Below are 23,840 nucleotides of genomic sequence, written 5' to 3'. Positions count from 1 at the left end.
GTAATCATGACTAGATGTAGGGGCGTAGACCTGTACAACCTTCATTTTGTACCTCTTATTAAGTTTCACAACAAGACATGCCACCCTCTCGTTAATGCTATAGAAGTCCTGTATGTTACCAGCTATGTTCTTATTAATCAGGAATCCGACTCCTAGTTCTCGTCTCTCTGCTAAGCCCCGGTAGCACAGGACGTGCCCGCTTTTTAGCACTGTATATGCTTCTTTTGGCCTCCTAACTTCACTGAGCCCTATTATATCCCATTTACTGCCGTCTAATTCCTCCAGTAGCACTGCTAGACTCGCCTCACTAGATAACGTTCTAGCGTTAAACGTTGCCAGGTTCATATTCCAATGGCGGCCTGTCCAGCATATACTGCTGTCTAACTTGTCTGCACTCACAAAAACAATAAAAACATCAAAATTAAAACAAATCCTAACTACAGATAAACGAGTTTATGCTGTAATTGTACAACCACGCAACAAAGTGTCTTCCTGTCCACCATTTTCTGGACATTGGTCGCTGGCAAATCGCAGTTTCCCCGCACTAGAGCATACATACAACAGTAGAACCTTGTTGATACAATCCCATTACATATGATTTCCCGGCGCAAACGTTCGCAATCGAGAACACAAGAAGTGACCCAATACAGTTAGGCTTCTTTTTCACCAGTTCATACGTTCCCAGAGTTCATGATTTTTCGGCACCAATGTTCAGTACATCGCCAAACAATGATCGGATGATACATTATGCAGTCGCTAGATCCCGTGTAAACAAGAAAATTCCCAAGGCATGCACGATTGCGAAGGCATTGTGAAAACGTTTAAGGTTGAGTACAGACGACGACTGGTGCAGAGGCTCCTAATCAACCTTCGATTAGGAATCGAACTCAAGGTGGACCTCCTTGGAGCCATTCAAATGCTGGCTGGTGCTTGGAACGACGTGAAGAAAAGCACAATTGTGAACTACTTCCGCAAAGCAGGCTTTGTGGTAGCTGCAGACAACAGATGTCTTGACAGTGAAGACGATGACGCTGGATGCCTGGAAAGCGAATTTCGCGAGCTCTCGGCATTGCCAGGCACCATCCCAGGTGGAGTTACAGCATGCGATTTCGTCAACGCTGACGACAGCGTGCAAGCTGTAGCGGATCGCACTGATGCAGAGATTGTGGCTGACATCATGGGTGATGAGGACGCGGGCTCGAGCAGCAGCAAAGGTTCCAACGAAGAGGACCAACCACCATGAACTGCAGCTGAACTTGCATCAACTTTCAGCGTCATTCGCCGCTGTTGTGGCACAATGGAAGGAGCTGGCCTTTCTCATTTGGACACTGTCAACAAGCTCAAGGACAGCTTAATGAACTTGATGGTGCAGAAGAAAAAGCAAGCAAAGGTCAGATTTTTTTTCTTCCGAAATAAAGTGCTCTGGTCATCGCGCTGTGTTTTTGTTTTTTTACGCGTCTTGGAGGCACAGATCGCTAAGTTCCCGTTAGTCACGACATGGGGAAACTGCCTTGAGAGGCGTGGAGTTGTTAGAGAAGCTTTTGACGCGCATATTTTATATTTCCAATTATCGATATATCCAGCTATTTCGCGATCCCCTTCGAGTTCGATATATCCGGGATCGGCTGTAGGTACTGCCATTGTACTGCCTTGAGATTTTTCGCTAGACATGGAGCAAAATTTTGTATCTTTTCTTGTATTTCTTTCCACTTCTGTAAAAGCCCTTTCTTGGGCTGACAGCACAAACAAAAAAAAAAGAAAAAAAAGAGAAACAAAGTATATGGCCGCCCTCGTTTGAAGCCGTCTGAAGTCAGCATGTTTCCTATTCCGGTGCCAGCAAACTTGCTCCTGGATCAGCACATACCACATTTACAGCTATTGCCGCTAATATAGTGCGATAAGCACCTTCACCTATGTTCCACAGCGTGCATGACTTAGTGCTGTTGGAAGCGCACTGCATGCTTTTAACAGGCAATGACTCAACACACCACTGTTCCCTGTTGGAGGCGGCTCGAAGTGAGCGTTGTGTTTCGTTCAGGTGGCACAGTAGGCATCGTATTCCCACCAGCTCAATTGCGTTTTGGTTTCGCAAAGTAAAATGACACTGTACAGCCGCTCGGATCCCGCCAGCTCCACGCAAACCGGCAACGATTTGCGCCAAGTTGCCAGGTCAAAACTAACTGCCAAGATGCCTCACTTAAAGAAGCTGCAGACCCAGGCCGAATTGAAGGGGCACAAACAAAAGCTTGCCAAATCTGCTAAAACGACAACACGCGTCAGCGTCTTGAGCAGCAAGGAATCGTGTGATGCTTCACATTACATAGATGTCAACTACAGCTATGCCTGCCAAATTTTTTAGCGACTACGGATTGCATGTTTTCTTGGTTAGCACATTTTTCATGCATTATTTTCCAAAACACATGAATGAGGTTCTTCTGCACGCACCTGCACAACAGCAAGGTTAACGGCCAGCACAGGAGCGGGGAGCTAATCAGCCAGCGCGTTGCCTATGACACGAAACATTGACTACAGTTTGTTCTTCACACAAAACAGTGGCCGGTAGTATAAACCGATGTCGTAATTTTATATTTTGTGAAAAGAGACGACCACTGTCAAAGCTGTAGCACGAATGAGAGCCGTGTCTAGTCACCGCTGCACTGCATGCAAGACTACTCGAGCGCATCACGCACCTCGCTGTCTGGACGCCGCAAATAGCAGCATAACTTCATTTTTGTGTGAATTGACGCAATGACAAATAAAGCGTTCACAAAACTGCATTTTGCGATTGTCGGCAATTGTTTTCTAAGTGCCTTAGCTATGGCTTCTCTTCAAAGCAGGTTAGGCCTAGCAACACCCTCGGTGTTTGTTCGGTCCTGGGCAGACACCTTTGGGTGGCAGTGGTCTGCCTGCATGGTCGACACAAAACCTCTCCGCCACCAAGGCGTTTCTGCCACCGAGGTGTGCCGTTGCAGCAAGCTTGCTGCTAGTGTATTCGCAATGTGCATTTTTGCAAATTCCGCAACTGGCTGGAAGTAGCTAAGTGCACTGCACTACTGCGCGCACACATTACCACATCAAAGTACATTGTGTTTACACCATCTAGACAAAATTCTCAAAAATTTGGCTGTTGTAGCCAATAGGCTGTTACAGCTGGGTCCGTTAAAATTGGGATCGATTGCATTGGTAATATAGGCAAGACCAAGAGTGAGAATAGTCTGGGCGTCATTGGCATGGACAGCATATTAAAACTAGTAGAATAGACGTCCATTAGTTCGACTCCACTAAGGTAATTCGATCCCGACCGAAGGCCCCACTGATGCCCATACATTTCTGTATGTTTAAACTTTTTATGTCAATTGGCCTTCACCGGTGTTACGAACGGCCAGTGGGGGAAGGACCTACCAGCCTCTCCTGCTCTACTGCAAAGAATCGCTTTGTTATGGTCGGAGCCTTACCAGGACTCAAGATGCGCAAACAGTATCAAGCATGACACCCCTGTCTTCGAGCATACCCTTCTTTCTCCGGGACAGTGAGCCTTGTGCGCCCGGGGGGATTTTTTCCGATGGCATTCCATGAAGAAAGATGCAGGAGTGATCTGCGCACTCTCGCCCTCTAGGTGACTACGAGCGCTCCAATGTTAGCTGGACCCGCCGTGGTTGCCCAGTGGCTATGGTGTTAGGCTGCTGAGCACGAGGTCACGGGATCGAATCCCGGCCACAGCAGTCGCATTTCGATGGGGGCGCAATGCGAAAACACCCGTGTACTTAGATTTAGGTGCACGTTAAAGAACCCCGGGTGATCGAAATTTCCAAAGTCCTCCACTACGGCGTGCCTCATAATCAGAAAGTGGTTTTAGCACGTAAAACCCCATAATTATTAATTAACGTAGCTGGAGTGTGTTAGTGTGCTCTGGTGAGCTGACGTGCTCTGATGTGTGCTCACCAGAAAGGTACAGCCTCTGACTTGCAAGCTCATGCTACAAGAACAATGTAATGCGCTCAATGCTCCGGCCAGTACAAGCACCCCTTGTTCTATGGAAATAAGTTTGCCTTTACAATGTAAATAAACCCTCTGTTGCATTCCTCATCCTCTTGACCTCGTACTCTTCACTAAAGAGGCGACCCTCATCAAGTAAGCTCGGACAATGGCGTGGGCCTGCTTTAGCCTCCATGTGACGCCCCAATTAGTAGGCCAGCTATCCGTCACGAGACGTCCCAGCGACATAGGCTAGGAGCGACCCTCTGTCTGATGCCAGACTCCGAGGCCAAGACCCCCGGCTCCTACACTGGTTTATTCAAATTTGTCTGGTAAGCACAGAGGCGCCTGACCCCAATGGCGACTACAATAGTGGCAGTATTTGTGTCGGCAGCAGTTAGGGTACAGTCAATGCATTGAAAATACATGATCTCCCGTCGAAAGCGCCTATTTTCAGCCTGCCCCAGGAAGATGTTGAAGCAAAAACGGTAGCCCACAATGAATTGTTACAGCATTCACTATATTCTTACGCGCACTTTTTTTTTTTTTGAGGAATGTTTCGCCAAAAATTGCTTGCGTGGTGCAATTCAATACGAAACTAACACCACATTTGTAGTGTTCGCAACAGCCTACCATGAAAGCAAGTATAGTCAGCATTATCACCAATGCCATCACAAGATGGCGACCACGGATGGCAACAGAAGTTCTCGCAGAGCACGAGTGCATCAATGTGCCACCTTCAGTCTGATTACGAAAGCACATTCAAACAATAAGTAATTTTACATGTCAAGTGAGTGGCAACAAGTTGCGTTACATGTTCCTGGCATTCCAAATTGCATGCGTTGCAGGACGAACTAGTCAAGTGGTTAGTCTAGACAGGGGCCCTCATCCCATTTCAGATTGTTGCAGAGTCATTTGATAAATGCAGAATATCAAACACACCTTGGATTGTACAAAAGACTTCAATCTATGGTCCTTTATAGACAGCCATAAAATACTGTCCAAGAGTGAAGACGACGAACATTACATAAATAACTTTCCATTCTGTGAAGGTAAAGCTTGCTGGTTTCATTTTATTGGCAGGATTGAAGGCATGCTATGTTACCTTTTCTGTTGCTAAAAAATCGGGTGCACATTTGAGTTCTTCTTTGTTTAGGTCCCTTAATATCTTTCCTGCATTAATTTTCTGCTCTCAACCCATAAAAAGTGTGTGCGTGTTTGATTCAGGGGTGTGTTAGCATCGGGGCAAATACTTCCAATTGATTCAGTGGTGTGCTTTCCGTCTTTTGTTTAATTTGACCCGCCAAATTATTCGACGAACGATTTTCAGATGCCCAATTTTTTTGGACATGCTCGATAATTCGGTTGTTTTCGCAGCACTGCCACGGTACCCATAGAGTCAATGTATAAGCATGTCTGAAATTTTGGATCCAGAAACCCTTTGCCGTCCGATTTTACGGACTTTTGCCATGACTGCAAGTCCAAAACGGCATTGATTGAAGCCATCACTGCTGTCATATTTATTATCTTTCCGCCTCGAACAGACGCTCTCGCATGCAGATCCACTGGCAGCTGTGGGCACCACCGCAGCAACACTAGGCCTAGCTATACTTAGTTCACTACCAAGGTTCTTGCTGTTCGGTGCCGTGTTTTTCATTAAAACGATTAAAACGATGGCGCCGAATGCGCATTTGTAATTCTTGCCAATGGCTTTGAAGCTCGGAAAGCACGACACATTGACTAATGCTGGTTTTTGAAGGTCTTTCGCCTCACTACAGCAATGTTACACGGTGAAGCGTACCAGGAGTGGGGAGGGGCAATTGTCATGGGTCACAGTACGAGCACTGATACGCTTAAAAGTATACCGACAGGCCTTCAGAGCTATTTCGGACATGCCCATGGCAATTTGAGCCCTTGGAGGCAGTAAAAGGCATGCATTCATTCTTTCGGACTGCCCAACTTTTCGGACATTTTCGCTGCCTCAAGGGATTCCGAAAAATTGGAAGTTGACTGTAATTCACGTCGTCTGCATATACATTGTTTATGAAGATGCCAGTTGCCAAAGTGCAAGCCTTGCAGTTTACGTACTCACCCTTTTGTCACTTGTGCTTAATAATGCTTTCAGCCGCAGAGTGGTCGTACAAGATTAGTTCTTCTTCATCTTGCCTGCAATGAGATTCCTGATGGTGAGGACAGTCGCTGAGAAGTACTTCTTGAAGATGCCGTGGTGCTTCATGCCAGGAATCATTGCAAGGAAGAGCACTGTAAGCCGTGAGAGAAAGGAATCATTATGAGAAAACTGTTGCAATGCAACGCTGACATCACAGTGAGCTGGCAATATGGGACCCTGGAACTAGGGGTTGCCATACAAAGGGTTGTCGCACAATAAATGTCACATTATAGTATCAGGTGGGCCCACTCTGGGTGAATCCAATGGCCCCAAAGGTTAGTGCCACTGCAGTCTATCAACATATATAGTACTGTTTATTCTTGTCCTCAATGCTTTATGTCGAGCACACAATATTTAGATTGCAAATAAGTATGTAACAAATTAATTGACTTAATGACACATTTAAGCGAAATATCATTCCTTCACAAATCAGCAATTATCAGACTTGTTACATCACTCTGCGTCAAGAGTTTCAGCTTTCGATTCAAAATCACCTGAAGTATGCTTTTTTTTTTCTTTTAAGGCACAGGATGAAAGGGGGGGGGGGGGACAGAAATGCAAACGCAACTTTAATGTAGGTTATTAATTCTTTCTGGAGATACTGTTTGCACCTTAAAGCAATAAGTTGGAGTCATTCTATAAAACCATGTTCCAGAGCCATATTAACTACAGTGAAATGCCTTCAACAACGAAGCGCTTGGGACCTCCAAAATCCTTGTACAGGTCACTTCGCTGAGAAGAATGCACACCGCACCGGTCACAATAGAGCAAACTAAGCAAGATCCGCAAGAGAAAAGCTTTATTTAACATGAATTCACGAAAGAAGTAAGTCCATAACTTTTTGTGACATTTCCATCTGACAGAATGTACAAGTGCAACCAAACTTAGTGGTTCACGGCATGCTCCATGACAAAACACGGGAGTTATGCAAGGTAAAGCTGTACATCATCAAATTCTGCCAACGCCACCCTTGCTGCCAAAACTCTTGGTTCGTTGCTGGCTCTCCATCACTGTTGCTTTTGGCGACATTCATGTCCTTTCTGTCCTAGATAGCTTCAAAAGCGTTGTCAGTCGCCAGTTACAATTATACCATCACATTGTGATCAACTGGGATGTATTGGCCAGCCGTCGCTGCCTGCAGCTGCGTTACAAGCGCACCACTTGTGAGATTCACGGAGCACAGCAGCAAGTCTGTTTGTCATGCTTGTCAAGTGCATTGCTAGCGCTGCCATTAGCGCAGAGCACAGCTCAGTGGCATGTGCTAAGGGCAGTGGTGGCCTCGCTGCATGGCATTTGTTTTCAAACAACAAATCAGCCGTCGGGGACGCCTAAATTCTTTCATTGTACAAGCAAATTTAGTCTTTGTTGTAGAGGTGTTCACAATATGTTTGAAAGATAGGAATTTGGCCAGGACATAACCTTTCGTTATACAGGTGATTTTATTGTAGAGGAGTTCACAACAGTACATGCATTATCAAATATAGCATCTAATGACATCAAGTCGCATGCGTGGCACTTACTCCATTAAATAACAATGGTATGTACTAGCAAACTTAACATACTAATTTTGCATATGTGAAATACAGTACTGTAGTATTACGACTGCATAGAAAATGAAAATATCCCCTACAATAAAGTGCATTGTCAACTGCAGTATATTTTTGCATATATCTCATGCTCCTCAATATAACGTCTGAAAAGGCAAACAGTTCACTACATAACCCAAGCAAACAGCTGCATACAACTATCAAACATTTTACGAAAAAAAACCCATCCCCCCCCCCCTCACACACACACACCAATTGATACAAAGCAAAACTCCAGAAACAATATTGTTTTTTTATGTTCTACTGCAGCCAAATGAGATGTGGTTGAGTTAGGGCTAACTAAAACATACTCTTTAGTTTCTACTTTCGCCACTTAGTGCAATAGTGCCATGGTTTTAGTGACTTGCACACTTAATTCTTGGCCCACATTTTTGGTGAATGGATGTGCAGCAATGTAAAATTATGCCATGTTATTACTCACAAGTAGTGTTCTTAACTTGTGGGGTTCTCGTCCGTGTGCTCTTAGGACAAAGGAACGACAACACAGTAGTGCAAACAGTCACAAGGGCATTTATTGCCCCTTTCATAGATCAATGCCAGCTAGCCGAGTTGCTATCCGCAAAACATGCCGATGGGCGCGCGACAAATCTAGAAGTCCGACTCACCGCGACCGGAAAACGAGCGAATATGTTCGCCCCATGCTGGATCCCAACGCCTGGTCGTTTGCGCGTACAGTCGCACGAACAGTCGCGCGCTCGAAGGCGGCCACGCGAGACGGTCTCGCAGAAGCAGGGATTGGCGCGCGCGCGCGCGCGGGACGTCCGGCGCGTTCGCCAGTCCGCCGCTCAAGACCAAGAGGCTTTCTTTCCCGCGCCTAAGTAACCCCGCCGCAGCGCAACACTAGCGCCATCTCTCGCACTGCGCTTCAACCACTCCGCCCGCCGCGGGCGCCAGGCCATGTGGCGGGCGAAGCCGCCCTGCAGGAGACGAGCTATGCAGGAAAACTAGATCTCAGGGAAGGCGTGAGAGTCGCGCATCCCCACAAACTTTATATTATCATGATTGCAACTTCATCTGTCCAAGGTAGTACAGTCTTTATTGTTCTCACTATTGTACTACTGAAGCACAATGCAGCACCTTGACAATAACAAAGCATTGCCGTGAAGATGCTTTCTCAAAGCAAAATTTGCGATTAGCACACATCCCCACTTTGCAGAACGTGGCCCACTGTCGTATCGAACATGGAAACGCATGCATGCACAATTTTACTTCTCCAGCAAGTCTGGAAGTACCCCATTATGCAGCAGACGACTCCCAGAAGTGGCACTGACTTCTGTGTGCATAATACAGTGCACAGACACTGTTACACTACTTTTGCCGCCACATGTGACTGCAGTGCCTGCAAACAAGAACTGCAAAAGATGCGCAGCACATTTTATTTTTAACATAACAAAAGCAAATATGCTTGAATTTGGTTTTAGAACTTCACTGCTTCACATGTCGGAAGAACTGGAGTTCTTGAAACTTGAATTCTTTTCATTTATATTATCTTATATGCATAACCTTTTCGATTTTCCTATACTATTTTCTGATATTGAAACATTTCAAACTTTTATTTTTGTGATTACTCCTTGAACTGACTGTAATCCTGTATGAATGTACAGTAGAATCTCGATAAACGGAAATCGCTTAAACGGAACTGCCGCTTAAATGGAACACTATCCTCTTGGTTGGTTGGTTTTGTATTCATGCAATGCTCTCTGCAATGTCTCTCAGTAAAAGTAACTCCTTGAGGTTCCATTTAAAGAGCGGCCACTGTATTACAACGTTGATTTGACTGTTAACCGAGTTTTTGTTTCTATGCCACATATATTTAATTATGCTGGGCCACAGGCATGCCTAAGCTACAGTTTTGCAGCTTTTAGACTGATATTTTCTGCTTTTGTTTTATGGGCAATATAAAGATAATTTTCAATTTTTCAGCAACATTCATGGCACAAGAAACGAGTACACAAAACAATGGCTACTTCAGGTCAATCCAAAGCCAGCCAACATCAAAACTTAGAAGCTGTCTCACAGAAGTGTTGCAGACAAACACTTAAGCAAGCCACTGATGGAAAGTCACACATAGGATGAAAAAAATCTGCACCGCATTCTCACCAATGAGATAAGTGAGGAAGAGGTTGTCAAAAGCATTCCCAATCCACGCCACCACAAGGAGAGAGATCAGCACCGCCACCACATACTGCACACAGCACAAAGAAGACAATGAAGCAGAACTACGTAGTGCTCACTTATGCACCAAGTGATGTCTTACAAAAAAAAAACTAACAATGAGGGGCAGAGACTTGGGGATGTTGGTATTTCATGTTTGAAATAAGATCAGCATGAGAAGCAGGGACAAACGTGTGTGCCCTTCTTCGTTTGTCCCTGTTTCTTGCACCATTCTTATTTTAAACAAGTAACAATGAGATTAAGCACAAGTAAGAAGGGAAGCGATGCAATATATAGTAGCACTGCAGCCTAAATAGTCAGCTGTGAGCAGAGGCAATGCACTCTGGATCGTAGCTTTACTCAATACTTAAGCTGCATTCAATCCACATGCAATTTAGATGAAGCCTCAAGGATAGAGTAACAAATATTCCATTTCCCAGGAGCTTCATTTGCAGCAATCATGTACTGAAAGACAAACAAGACGCTGTTCTCGAAATATGGTACTAACGCTAACTTCCCAAGTAGTCACACCAAATACAAAAAAGGACAAATACGGATTATGGCTGCTTTAATACGTTTTGGAAACTCTGCAGCTATGAAATACAAAACCGCACAACTTGTTAACTTTTTGGGCTGCTGAAAATTGAATACACTAGAACCCCAATACACGTTCCCCGCTGTTGCGTTTTTCTGGCTGCTATGTAGTGTTTTCGTGGTCCCGACCTTTATTCCATTGACTCCTATGTATTATGTTCCCATTTGATACAATTCTGTTCTGTAATGTTCCCGCATCTTATGTTGTATATGAAAGTGGCTGCCACATAAATATAATGGCGCAGCAAGAAATTTGCTCTCGCATGTTGCGACAAGCGACCGATTCGTTGCAACAAGCTGCTAATTCGATGCAACAAGTGACCAATTTGTTGCAACAAGCAACTGAAGTTTGCAATAAACGAACAAAGTTGCACAAGCCAGATTTGCGCCCTTTCTCACGGTTACGTCTTCCTGGCTGGTGCGCTTTTTTTTTTTTTTTTACGCGGTCTCTTTAAGAACATATAAATGGGGTTCTATGGTACTCAAAGCATGTTTTATTCTCCCTTAAAGCATGTTTTATTCTCCGTAGCTGCGTCATTCTGCAACCTTTCTACACCACATAGTATCCCTGTGCGATTTCACATCAAAGTGCGAATCGCATCCTCGATGCGATTTGATTGTGCAGGCTCTGCCTGCTACTGTATGTACAAGATCATGGGTTCACTTCCTGGCCATGGCTGCCCCATTTCAATAAGACAGAATGTAAGAGTACACTCATCCACGTGGGTTTATGTGTACATTAAGGAGGGACACGGGTCTCAATGACCAATAAAACTATGGAAAAATCTATTTTGTTTAAAGGCTGTTTTTGGATTCTACAGTGACCGATGCATGTCCTCAGAAATCTTCACGTGTCCTGGATCTATATTTTAGTCGTAATACTGTTTTATATCACAGCTGCGAGCTGAATTTGTGCCGACGGATGCGTCAAGAAAAAGTTTTTTCTGCGACTTGCAGCTGCAGTACTACATTTCCGATCACAGCGACTACAACCACAAAGACTATGTTCCTTGTGCCTACTGATCACAGTGGAATTGCAAAGATTCCCCCATTTTGTGTTCCTGTTTACTAAAAATGAGCTTATTTACTTAACAGATACTGCGGGGCTAGTTGGTGAGCCATGATATTGAAGCAGCGCAGTTATATCTGACATGTTCAGGCACACATAAAAAGGAAATACACAGGTGCTGGACTACAACTACTGCTGTATTTAGTTTTTCTTATTTTCTGAGAATAAATATTTTGGTTCACCAGCAAAATTCCAAACAATATATCTCTGCCTTCAGAGCAGCTAGAGATGCAATTTCTCATGTGGCGTGTAGCCGCGTCTGTAGAGCACACAGGGGTAGGAGTGGATTTTTAATTAAGTTTCTGGAAACGTTTAATTTCGCCTTAAACTGGTGCATGAAGTGGCCATGTTTGCAACATGAAATTCAAACTGCTATTGGGTAATTAAAATTATCATATCAAGAAAGTACTCCTCTTCCTGTGTGCCCTATGTTTTGTAGTTTCTAAGCATGTGCCAATAGTAAACCTCAAAAAGTAGTTTTTCTGTTAATGTATCTACAAACAATAGTTCATTTTAATTATCTCTAAAATTAATTAACTACAGAAAATGTAATTGCATTTTCGAAATCGGCATGAAAAACTGAACCAGACAACTAAGTTTTGTTACCTTAACTCAAAAACTAAAAAAGAAGAAAATTATTTGGGACCAGTGTCCCCCCTTTGCAAATCTGGAGTCCTTCCACTATGACATCTCTCACATGCCAGGTGTTTGCTTTGGAATGTTTAATTAAATCCCATATGATGACGATCAATTGACTGATAACCAATCCGTAGGCGGCATCCTCTCACTGCAGATGTTAAAGCTGGCTGCAGTTTGGTCACAAGGAAAACAGATTCCTAAGGGGCCAGTTGAGCACAGGGTGCAGAACAAACAAGAGGAGGAAAATTTTAAATAATGCACGTACCACGGAAGCACTAGTATTGGCTTGCTCTGTTTCTAGCTTCACTTTTAGTTCTATTTGCCCAAAGCTAACAAAATTTTAAGTCTCGGTTCCTTTCTTTCTTCAGCAACTAGATATAATATAAGCAATGCTATTCCATTTAAACAGCAATTCTATTTAAATGAACTCTTTTGTTTTGTGCCACCTTCGCGGCACTGCCACATACCTTTCAGAGTTAATGCACAAGGGCGTTTGAAATTTTGGATGCAAAGACCCTTCTCACCCTCTGATTTTCCAGACTTTTTGCTAGGCCTACCTGCTTCGGCATTCACTACCAAGCTCCTTGCTGTTCGGTACGGTGTTTTTCACTGACAGAATTCGCCGCTCTCAGCAATGGCACTGACTCTTCCTTTGTAATCCTCGCCAATGGCTTTGAAGCTCGGAAGGCATGGCACGTTGTATAATGCCTGTTCCTGAAATTCAGCTTTGCCTCAATATAGCAGTGTTACGCGGTGAAGCATACCAAGGGCGGGAAGAGGCAATTGTCACGAGACACAGTATGTATTCCTTAATTATACATGCGTGCACCCGCCATCTCCAGTCACACCACGAGCACCGACATGCCTAATAATTGTACTGGCAGGTCTTAAGAGCTATTTCTGACGTGCCTATGGCGATGTGAGCCTTTGAGGGCAGTAAAAGATGTGCATTAATTTTCTTCGGACTGCTAGATTTTTCAGACGCTTTCACGGCCCCTAGGGAGTCCGAAAAATCGGACGTTGACTATATTCAACACAAAAAGAAAACAAATTATGATAAGAAACTACGTTTCTAGAATAACAATGCAGCCAAACGCAGGCAATACTTCATATATGTTAAGTTTACAGTGACTATGTACAGTGCGGTCCACTGTTAAAGGGAACACAAGAATGACAATCCCGTGCAAATTTTCCCCTTTGGCAAGTGTACAATCCCACTTTGTACAATCCCACTTTGCAGCAGATGGCTTCTGGTTGGTGACGCTGGCATCTTTCTACACACTGGTGCAGTGCATTGACGTAGCTTTAGCATGTACATGCAGCTGCAGCACCAACAGACTGAGAGCCGCACATTGGAGTGTTCCCTTTAACAGTGGACAGAGAAGCTCGACAACAAGTTAAGGACCGCACAAAGAGCGATGGAACAAAGAATGTTAGGCGCAATGTTAAGAGACAGGAAGAGTGTGGTGTGGATCAGAGATCAAATGGGGATAGCTGATATTCTAATTGACATTAAGAGAGAAAAATGGAGCTGGGCAGGCCGTGTAATGCATAGGATAGCTAACCTCTGGGCCATCAGAGTTACAGAATGGGTGCTAAGAGAAGGGAAGTGCAGTCGAGAAGGGCAGAAAACTAGGTAAGGTGATGAAATTAGGAAATTTGCAGACGCAAGTTGGAATCAGTTGGCCCAGGACAAGGGTAATTGGAGATCGCAGTGAGAGCCCTTCGTCCTGCAGTGGACATAAGATAGGCTGATGATGATGCACCTAGTATGAACTGAGTCGCCCTGTATAGCAGCCATGAGTGCGGAGTAATCTAACAAGAAGTATCTATCTACACCGTCCATATGGCGCTTCATTAGATCACAATTTGATGATGTACTGAACATTGGTGCCAAAAGATCATGTTTTTCGGGAATATACGAACCGGTAAAAAAGTACTGGGTGATTTTTTGTGTTCTCGACTGCAAATTTTGGCTCCGGCAAATTGTAACAGGGTCGTATCAATGAGGTTCTACTGTATATTCACACACAAGCCACGCGCAGACTTTGGCATGACACCGCCAAATGGTAGAGCATGTCTAGAGGGAAGCGTACATATACGTCTCATACATGACATGTTTCGCCAATGGCAATACAGAGTATTGCCATATTGCTTCAATGCTAATCGCATCAACCTTTACACTCACCGTGAGATAGGTTCTGCAGAAATTACCTCTTTTTGATCTCACGCTAAATGCCAAAGCTTTGACAGTTAGTTACAGACAAGGAGAAGGAACACCAAGGCCACAAGCCTACATTCAAAGGAAGACAGGCCCAAAGAAGTGCAGAGATCAATGTTCCTAAGGCAGGATTAACAGAAGGACAAAAGAAAGTTGAAACGCAACCCCTTCTTACTTCTTCAGTAGCTGTGTTCCTACAGCGGTACGAAAATTGAATATAAAACACCAACATGATCAAATTTCAACCATTCTGAAGCACAGAGAGCATGGCCATAGATAACGCACCGCCTTGGGTTTGTCCTGCTTTGCCTTCTTGATGGATGCACAGGCGTTGAGCACCGAGTGCCATGCATGCGCCATGTCAAGGCATATGTCATGCAGCTGGCGTTCATGCTGACTGGTCCTGGGGAAGTGCGAGAGAAAAAAAACAGGCCTCAGTGAATCCACAGTATAGTCAGTAATAGCTTCGACAGTTAACTCTTTTGTTACTGCACCTATAGGAATCAATCAATGTGAATGACAGTTTTTCTATGCAATGTTAAACATTTTCATTAGAATTGTTTTACTAGCAATATCATGCACCATCTGAAATGACGACTGAAATTTGACTACTTGTCAGATTTGACAATCTTGGGCAGATTAGGGAGTCTGCAAAAATAAAACTTTGACTGGAGGTATCGCCAAAACTAGCCACCATTGCTCCTAGCACTTCCCCAATAAAAAGATGCAAAATTTGCGCGTTGGTCAACTCTGTAACATAATTTTTAAATGACAGCAGCAGTGAAGACATAGAAGCTACTCTAAGGTTGCCAACTTTCCTATCTGAGGTATAGATTGTTTTAACAATGTCTCAAACAATGGTAGATGCTCATGAGTGCGTGTTATTTTGATAATTGTGTCCAACTAATATCAAGTGCAACTTATTTTTCCCCGCCATGCGTCATCATGAGTGTACATCAGTGATTCTACAACGCAAGTACAAATTATTACGAGCAATCCTTCCCGTCGTGTGGGGTTTTCACTCACAGAATCGCATGCAGTCGATTTCAGACCCATCTTTGACCGAAGAAGCAGCAGCTGTTAAATCTCTTACATTTTTAACACCGCGCATACAAGTGCCCTTATTCATTACTGTTCAATATTCTGTGACACTCCAAATCACTGTACAGCACTGTACAGGAACTGAACAAAGCATGTGGAGGCTCCAGTGCCAGTTGAATGCACACTCAACCACCTTGCTTGCATAGAAAAATTGATTGAATGCAATAATCAGGTATGAGGAGGCTTCTGCATGCTTCCTGACTTGACAACCATTGCTTCGCGAGCCTGAAGAATGCATTAAAAAACAAACCAGGTGCCTGCTACAAAGGTTAAAAACATATACTCCCTGTACATTTGTTTTCAAATTTGCAAAGCTACTGCTTTTCCACATAGCAAGGACATCACTATGGCTAGTATTGACGGCTGCAAATCTTATTATATATATATATTTTTTTCGTGATCTGATTTGCAAAAGTTGGGAAATATGAACCAGGTGCATATTTCGTATATTTAAGATTTTTTAATTTACACTACATGTACTAAAAATAGAAATTATTGCTTTCATTCGTGTTATTTGATGTGATTCTTTGAAGGTACACAATATAATTATCAAAAATTGTCTGGGCAATTATTATAATTGTAGTAAAGAGGACGAACACAATTATTTATACATCTTGTAATAAAATGTTAACACATAAAAGCATCAAAAATCAGCGCATTTCTAGCAGTAACAAACGTCCTCACATGTGCTAATAGACAGTTTTAGTTTAGCGTATGCTATACCATTGCGTACGCTATAAAATAGCAGGTCGTCACTGCACATGCACAGAACGCTAAACGACCCATAGCGTATAGCATGTGCACGCTATTTCTAAGATTTAGCATTAGCGTCTTTGCGTGGTTTGCGTGGAACATGGCGGCAGTCCCGGCTGCCCACTTCAAATTGAATTTGGTGCTGCTTTTGTAAAATGCACTTCGTTCGTAGTAAATGACTGTGTGAATGGCTGTTGCTTAGCCTCAGGTCGCTTCGACGACAGAGTATTATCGATAACCTTGTGGTGTTTTCGAGATCGCTTCTCGTTTCAAACGAGTCGAAGCCTAACGAAAGAAACATTCGAGATGTCAGCGCCACCTATCGCTACAGTCGGGAGATAGACGCAACGACGGCATATGGCCTCCGAGATTCGAAGATCTCGCAGGCCAACTAAAACTGTAAAAAACGTGCGCTGCTTGGCGTATGCTAAACTAAACTGTCTAATAAATGGTACCAGTTTTCTCTGACAGAAATTTATCCAGTACCAGATAGCTTGTATTCACCAATCATATTTTTATGCACGAGTTTCTCGATTGACCAATGCCCCAGCGCCGGCCACGGCTAAGCCTAACAAAGAGTGAACTTGCATAAGAGCATTGTAAATATAGGCTTGCTCTTCATTCTTTGCCTATAACAGGCAGGAATGGCATCAGCAGAAGCCTTAGCGTGCTTGAATGCAAATAGGTGCTGTTTGAATAAAACGAGTGTTACATGAAATTTTTGAACTTTACTGGACTATCACAAGGAAATAAAAGAAGGCAGAGGGAGAGAGCAATAGACATGGTGCACTCTCACCATTTGTCTGGACTGCAAAGCTGGGCAAGCAGCAGCGGGACCAGATAGTCGAGCAGGCATGCCAGCATGCCAATCAGCGAGAAGGTGGTCAGCAGGGATGGCTCCAGATACCACAGCAAGCTGCACAATCATTCAATGCACATTTTGCATTTATACAACTGGCTTCCATTAATCCAACCCTGACATGACCAACAAAATTGATCTAATGATCTAGCAGGCTAAGTTGGACAAGAGACAGGAAAAAGCGAATGACGGAACATACTGGTGATTCATCCGGCAGTATCTTCCCTATTCTAACAGGCCTGAATCATATGTGCACCTGCTTTTCATGGGTTCAAAGTAGAAAACTGACATAGAAATGACAGAAGTACTAAACAAAGTATAAAGTTTCTGGCAATCAGAAAAGGATGAAACCAGCAAACCTCATTTTTTACGGAATGCAAAATTTACACTTAGTGTCCAATATCGCTACTGTTAAGACAGTACTTCATTGCTCTCTATGAACCAATAAACTCTTCTTCTACGTACTGCCCCCCATTGTGCATTTGACATCCTGCATTTCTCCAATGACTCTGCAATAACTGCAAACAGGATGGTGTCCCGCACCTAGACACCATTTTGCTAGTTCATACTGAGAAGCATACAGTTCTCCACAATGCCAAAAAATATGTGACATGCGACTTGTTGCCATTACCTTAGCAAGTTTATCTTTTGAATGAGCTTTCGTAATCAAAAACTGAAAGTGGTGTATCATTTTTGTCGTGCCATGTCAGAACTTCTGCCCCCACTTTGTCATGGCTAGGCTGGCTCTGATGGTAGGCTGTTGTGAATGTGGTATTGGTTTTGTATCTGACTGTACCACGCAGGCAATTGTTGGACCAATTTTCTTAGAAAAAAAAAAAAAAAGTGTGTGTTATAATTGGGTAATATTACTGTAATGATTCATTGTGAGCTACCACTTTCGCTTGAAAATCTCACTAGGCAGGCCAAAATTAGGTGTTTTTGGCAGGAGGTAACAAGCTTTCAATGCATTCACTGTCCTCCAGTGCTGTCAAGACCAACACTGCAGCCGCTGCGGCACCAGTGGGGTGAGGCGCATGCATGCTGACTATTCAAGTTCAAGTTATCCAGCGACAACAAACTTTAGATTCGAAATATTTAGTTTGGGCCCATAGAAGTGTATAGGCAATGGCCAGGGGCTTCATCTGGGATCGAATTAACCAAAAAATGAGAATTAACTGGAGTCGATTAACAGAAGCTTATTGTATAAGCATGAATTTATTAACTACATTTGAGCACACAGCTGTGTGTAGGCAGTAAGGATAAAAATAATATCCAAAAGTTCTGCTCCATAATGCCTATAGAATTTAATATTAAATGCTGTAATCTTGTTTGTGATTAGCAGTAAGAAAACAAAGGAAGCGTCGGCCTAGAACCAACGTTTCAACAAGGGGACTTGCCTTTGCCAGGGCAATTCCCTTGTCGAAACATTGGCTCAGGACTGAAGCTTGCTTTGTTCAGCCACTGTTCAGATTCGTTTTTGTTGCTTACACTGCATGTACCCAAAACATCTTGAAGAAAATTTTTCGACTGGCAGCCTGTTCGTTTTTGCACATGAATCTATATATATATATATATATATATATATATATATATATATTTTGCATGTACAGTCAACTACCAAAGTTTACGGACCACGGGATCTCGTAAAGGTGTTGAATTTCCAAGCAGCCTGTAAAAGTAGTCAGTAAAACTGGACACCACTATGTTGTTCATATATACTAGCAGCAGCTGAGATATTAAGCTTTTTCTCCGATTCCTTGGTCCATACAATTTTGTCAGTGACTGTACAGTGCACAAGGACAGTTGAACACAATGCCTAGAAACTTTGCAGTGTTTCAAATTAGTCTTTGTTTTATCATATTTGATCCCATTATGCTGAGCAGAAGAGGCGACAGTGTGTAAGAAGAAACCTTGATGCAAGGTTGGTGTAGGCGAGCGTGAGGAGATGGGAAAGCCAAGCAGCCTGTCCATCATTAACCCCCTCTCCCTGGCCGACATGTAGCAGGCTAAAATCGAATCACTTACAGTCCCTGTCATTAACTGCATGTAAAGCACGACATCTACTTTCTTCTTCAAATGCGTCAATCTGGGAGGAAGCAAAGCAATGTGCATGCAAATCCTGTAAATAATAGGCTTGTCAGTGTGTTGCTTATTGTTGAAGAATTTTGTAAATTCCAGACAGGTGCCCAGAAAAAGGCCCCTAATTGTTAAGCTGCAGTGGAGCCTATTGGTAATAAACCTGACAGCTAAATTATTGAGAATGCATAAATGGCAAGAAAGTCGAGATATCTGCTATATTAAGCCTATAGCCTAAAATCAATATTTTACAGGATTCTTGACTCTGACCGAAAGGAAAAAATTTATCTTTCAACCAAAAGCCTCTGTTCATAAAAACACACCTGCATTGCTCTTCAAAATGTGAGTGCCAAATTGCCTTAAAAACAGACGACACTTCTTAAAGACAGCAAAGGCAAGCATTGATCAAGCTAAAGTGATAGAATAATGTTGCAAAATGTCCAAAGTGTCCCTATTTCGAAGAGCAAGGCTTTTGTAAGCAATGAAATGACAAACATATGACATACAGCAAACACTTGAATTCTGCAATATTGTTACAGCACTTGAGACAGAACACAACATGAAATAGAACTGGCACTTGCACTGTTTTCGCACTTCATGAAATGTTCTGTTTTGAAGATCTGTAAGCATTGCAAACGTGCTGCAAGAATAACAAGTGAAATCAAGCCTTAGCCCAATAAGCCTAGCTAACTGCCATAAAAAGTTACGGCAGCACTCATCTTACCACGACTGTTGATGGTAATGCAATTAGCATTCGAGCAATGCAGCAGCGAACCATACTTCTGAAGTCACATTTACTTAACATCTGTAGTAGTCATTTTGGGGCTTCTGTTGCTTCGGCTGTATGCGACATACTCCACTATTATCCCACTTTGCTATGGCATTTGCTTGCCAACGTTGCCCATGACTATGGCCGCGTGATGACAATGAAATGACATCGATTTAATGATTCCTAAATCATGACAATGGCATAATGAAGATGTCATGACGATAATGGGATGAAAATGATAGCGCGACGATGAAGGAATGATGGCGATGGCGCGACGACATGACGACAACAGTATGATAGCAAATACATGCAACAGTTCATAATCACAATTTAATGACGAAAGCATGATTACGATAGAATTAAGAGAAGGAATAATGTCGATGCATCAACGAAGGCGGCATAATGACAATGGGATGACGTTACTGAAGAGATGATGATAACAATGTGATGACAATGTCATGGCAACAATGGTATGATGACGAAGACATGACACCATAATAACAGTTTGAGAACAAATGCATGACTGTGCATGACTGTGATGATGATGGCATGACAACAATATGAGGCCAATGGGATTATGATGAGTGTGACGACACTGGCATGACAACAACTGCATCACAAAGACTGCATGACGAGAGCTAGAGGGACGACGATTGCACGACCATGACAACAGTATGACAACGGCTGCGTGATAGCGACTGTCTGACCGCAACGCAATGATGACAATAACATGACAACAGCTGGATAATCACGACTGAATGCGGACAGCATGATTATGGTAGTATGACAAAGAAGGATTGACGTTGATGGAACCGTGAAGGCGGTATGATGACAAGAGGATGACGTTACTGAAGTGATCCCAATGATAATATGATAACGTGACAATCACGCCATGATGACAATGGTATGGTGACAACTGAGCGGAGACAATGATGTGATGACGACGGCATGACGAGAGTCAGATGACCAAGCTAGAACGTCGACGATGCTACAATCACGACGGCATCCAAACAGCAGTATGACAATGAATGGGTGACGACGACGCAATGATGTCAATGGCATGACAACGGTACTAGGACAACGGGATGGCGATGAGTGTATGGTGACAGTGGCATGACGGCAACTGTATTGTGAAGCCTGTATGACAACAATGACATGACAAAGCTGGAATGACAACAATGAAATTACTATGAAGGCATCCTGAAGGTAGTGTGACGAGTGCATGATGACTGTGTGACAAGAATAACATGATGACTCGGATGACAAAGCTGGAATGATATATGATAGCCATGATGGCACCACGACTACATTTCTAGTGGCCCTAGCTATTAGCTTATGCCACTGGGTCGTCATAGATGGCGTGAAAATGACAGCACTACAAAGACTCCTGACCACAAAGCTGGAATGACAATAATGAAACAACCCAGACAGCTTCACAAAAAGGAGCACATATCAAGAAACCCAAGCTGGTAGACAACTTGAGCAACTAGTTCTTTGTAAGAAGCTCGATAGATGGATAGGCTTAAGATGGCTGAAGTGGGCAACAAATGCTGTTCGCATTTATATCTCAGGGCTTTTTCACAGGTAGCAGGATTACCATGACCTGTGCAAGCAATTCATTCTGCCTGCACACCATTGAGTATGTATCAAACATTTGATGACGTTCATAAAGTTGGTATTCGGCATTGCAGAACTATAATCTTTTTACATTCAAATCTGCCATGTATATCCAATGATTGAAATCACCTTCACAAAACCTAGCCACTACTGAAAAACAAAGCACATTAATGAACATATATTAGGTAATGTTTTACGATTAGGAAAAAATTTGACTTGTACTATTTTTTTTCATATTAAATACTGTTAATTCTTAGGCTTGTTCTACGTGTTTTCCTTGTGCTAGTATTTTGTTCTAGATTGTTCCCATATGTATAGAATAGTTCTCACTTAGATCTATCAACATTTTCTGAACAATGAAAATTCATTATTAATAACTTTCTGGTGTAACCGCTCCCTTACGTACTGTCATTTGACATATCATAAAAGAAACAAAATAAAGAAAGGAGGAAGAATACTAGGCAGTTGAACAAGAAAACTTGAAACAAAAGGGTAGATCCCACAAGATGTTGCTTGTAGTCATAAGTGAACAATGGAAGCTCACACGAAGACAGTGGTGACAGCACCAAAGATGCACGCAGGGTAGTAGGGTTGGCTCCAGAGCAGGACAGAGTTGAGGGGAAGCACCACCTCCCGCCATCCTTCCAACTTGAGCCTAAGCTTCTTGGCCTGCTCCTGCGTTTGAAGGTGTCCACCTATCGTTACATGCACCCCGACACGCTAACCTGGGAGCGACCCATCTTCAATAGCATCACTTACGACAGGAACAAGCAAAAGAACACAGGACGTGTTACGCATTCTCTTTGCATGTCCCTGCAATAGGCAGTGCTGTTAAAGATTGATCATTACCAACATGCCCAATTTGCAATCCTAATACATTGGAAGCCACCTTGCCAGGATGACCTTTTATAGAGACGCTAAATAGATGCACTAATCCAGTTTACACTGATAAAGCATTCTTTTGAAACATTATATTCATTGACAGGTGGGGTCCAAAACATGACGTCCATGTTATGTTTCTGGCTCTGCCATTGGTTCCGGTGCGTGCACTCAGCAAAAGCATAGCCTTCGAGATTGGTTTTTGTTACTCAGTGAGAACCATTGCTGAGGCGTGGATTTGGTCACTACCTATTCTACGGTAATACGCTGACTATTAGAAGGAAAAAAGAGAGTTAATGTTTCATCTTTTGAATTTCACACGAGAACCCCAGTGTCGGCATGTCAGTGTGACGTCACAAATTTAAAAGCTTTTTTTTTTCGTATTTGGTCTTTTGGGGCTCAATAAATTTTTTTTTAAGCTTGCCAAGTTCAGTCTTTAGCTTTTTCAGCATACAACGTTATTAATCTTTGCCAATAAAAAATGAACTAGGCGTGAGCAGGTGTGAGCAGGCGCTGCCAAATTGTACGACAGGAAGGCGAGATGGTGCAGGAACTACAAGACGGTGTTGCCAACTGTCTATTCTTGTGTCTTTTCCAGCTGATCAAGTCTCAAGAGTGCCAATTTTTTTGGTACTGTAAAAGGGCAATTTCCTAACACAGCCCAAAATATTTTTCCCTCTAATGTTCCTACAATGGGGCATCCTACTGTTGCTGACTACTAACATTGCCAAGCAAGTTCACAGCAACATACTAAGCAAGCAGACACCTTCATCTGCACTCATTGTGTCCAGGGCAGCGAGATCCTCTTTGACAATAGTGAGAATAAAGGGTGATACGGTTAAATACCAGAAAATAATGGGACAGCAGCAGGCTGATTCAGTCATGAGCATTCGTACACCACCAGCTTGAGCATGCACACCCCCTTTCGCAGCATTTGATCTCCATGTTAGTTCAGCCTGAATCTCATATAAAAAAAAGCTTTATGCAAGTGTCCTTTCGTCCGGCTTGAGCATGAGGCCAGTTCTATGCCGTCGTTAAATATAATATGCTTCTAATTTCCCTACGTTAGTCAACATGTTGAAATGAATTTTTTTTTTTTTTTTTGCAGGACAGGAAATACAGAGTGGCAAGAACAGGAAACACAAGTGGTATCGCAGTGCAAATAGCAGAAACTCAATGCGAAGCATGCACACAGCAGCCACATGTTGGCTGCAGTTATAGCTGTTAGTAACATTAAGCCAGACATTTCCAAGATGCGTGATATGTGCAATGGTGAGCTCCCAGTGCACTCTAAGTGTCAGAAGTGCTTTTTACTAAAATAGCAAGACAGGAAAAAGAAAGATGTTTAAGAACGTCA

General features: G+C 43.0%; 2 protein-coding genes across 2 annotated transcripts in view; one reads left to right on the top strand and one right to left on the bottom strand.

Annotated features, from left to right (window-relative positions):
- The window catches only part of Arl6IP1 (ADP-ribosylation factor-like 6 interacting protein 1), a 33,805-nt gene that overhangs the window by 6,808 nt on the left and 3,157 nt on the right, over positions 1 to 23,840 (bottom strand). Inside the window, exons 2-6 of the mRNA XM_050191781.3 lie at positions 22,149 to 22,279; positions 17,080 to 17,199; positions 14,715 to 14,832; positions 9,853 to 9,937; positions 6,068 to 6,237 (exon numbers count right to left, since the gene is read on the bottom strand). Of these exons, the coding sequence (XP_050047738.1) occupies positions 6,122 to 6,237; positions 9,853 to 9,937; positions 14,715 to 14,832; positions 17,080 to 17,199; positions 22,149 to 22,279 (570 nt within the window). The 3' untranslated portion in view covers positions 6,068 to 6,121. The remainder of the gene's footprint in view (positions 1 to 6,067; positions 6,238 to 9,852; positions 9,938 to 14,714; positions 14,833 to 17,079; positions 17,200 to 22,148; positions 22,280 to 23,840) is intronic.
- On the top strand, positions 791 to 1,243 carry LOC140216509 (tigger transposable element-derived protein 6-like). Its single transcript, XM_072286847.1, has one exon. It carries the CDS (start codon positions 791 to 793, stop codon positions 1,241 to 1,243), a length of 453 nt encoding a protein of 150 aa, XP_072142948.1.

The sequence above is a fragment of the Dermacentor andersoni genome, chromosome 3 (genome assembly GCF_023375885.2).
Source record: "Dermacentor andersoni chromosome 3, qqDerAnde1_hic_scaffold, whole genome shotgun sequence".
Lineage (NCBI taxonomy): Eukaryota > Metazoa > Arthropoda > Arachnida > Ixodida > Ixodidae > Dermacentor > Dermacentor andersoni.
The sequence above is the reverse complement of the archived record's forward strand: the minus strand, read 5'-3'. Positions and strand labels throughout refer to the sequence as shown.

Excerpts from the sequence above, each read along its gene's own strand:
- LOC140216509 (XM_072286847.1), top strand. The coding sequence starts at position 791 with ATGCACGATTGCGAAGGCATTGTGAAAACGTTTAAGGTTGAGTACAGA.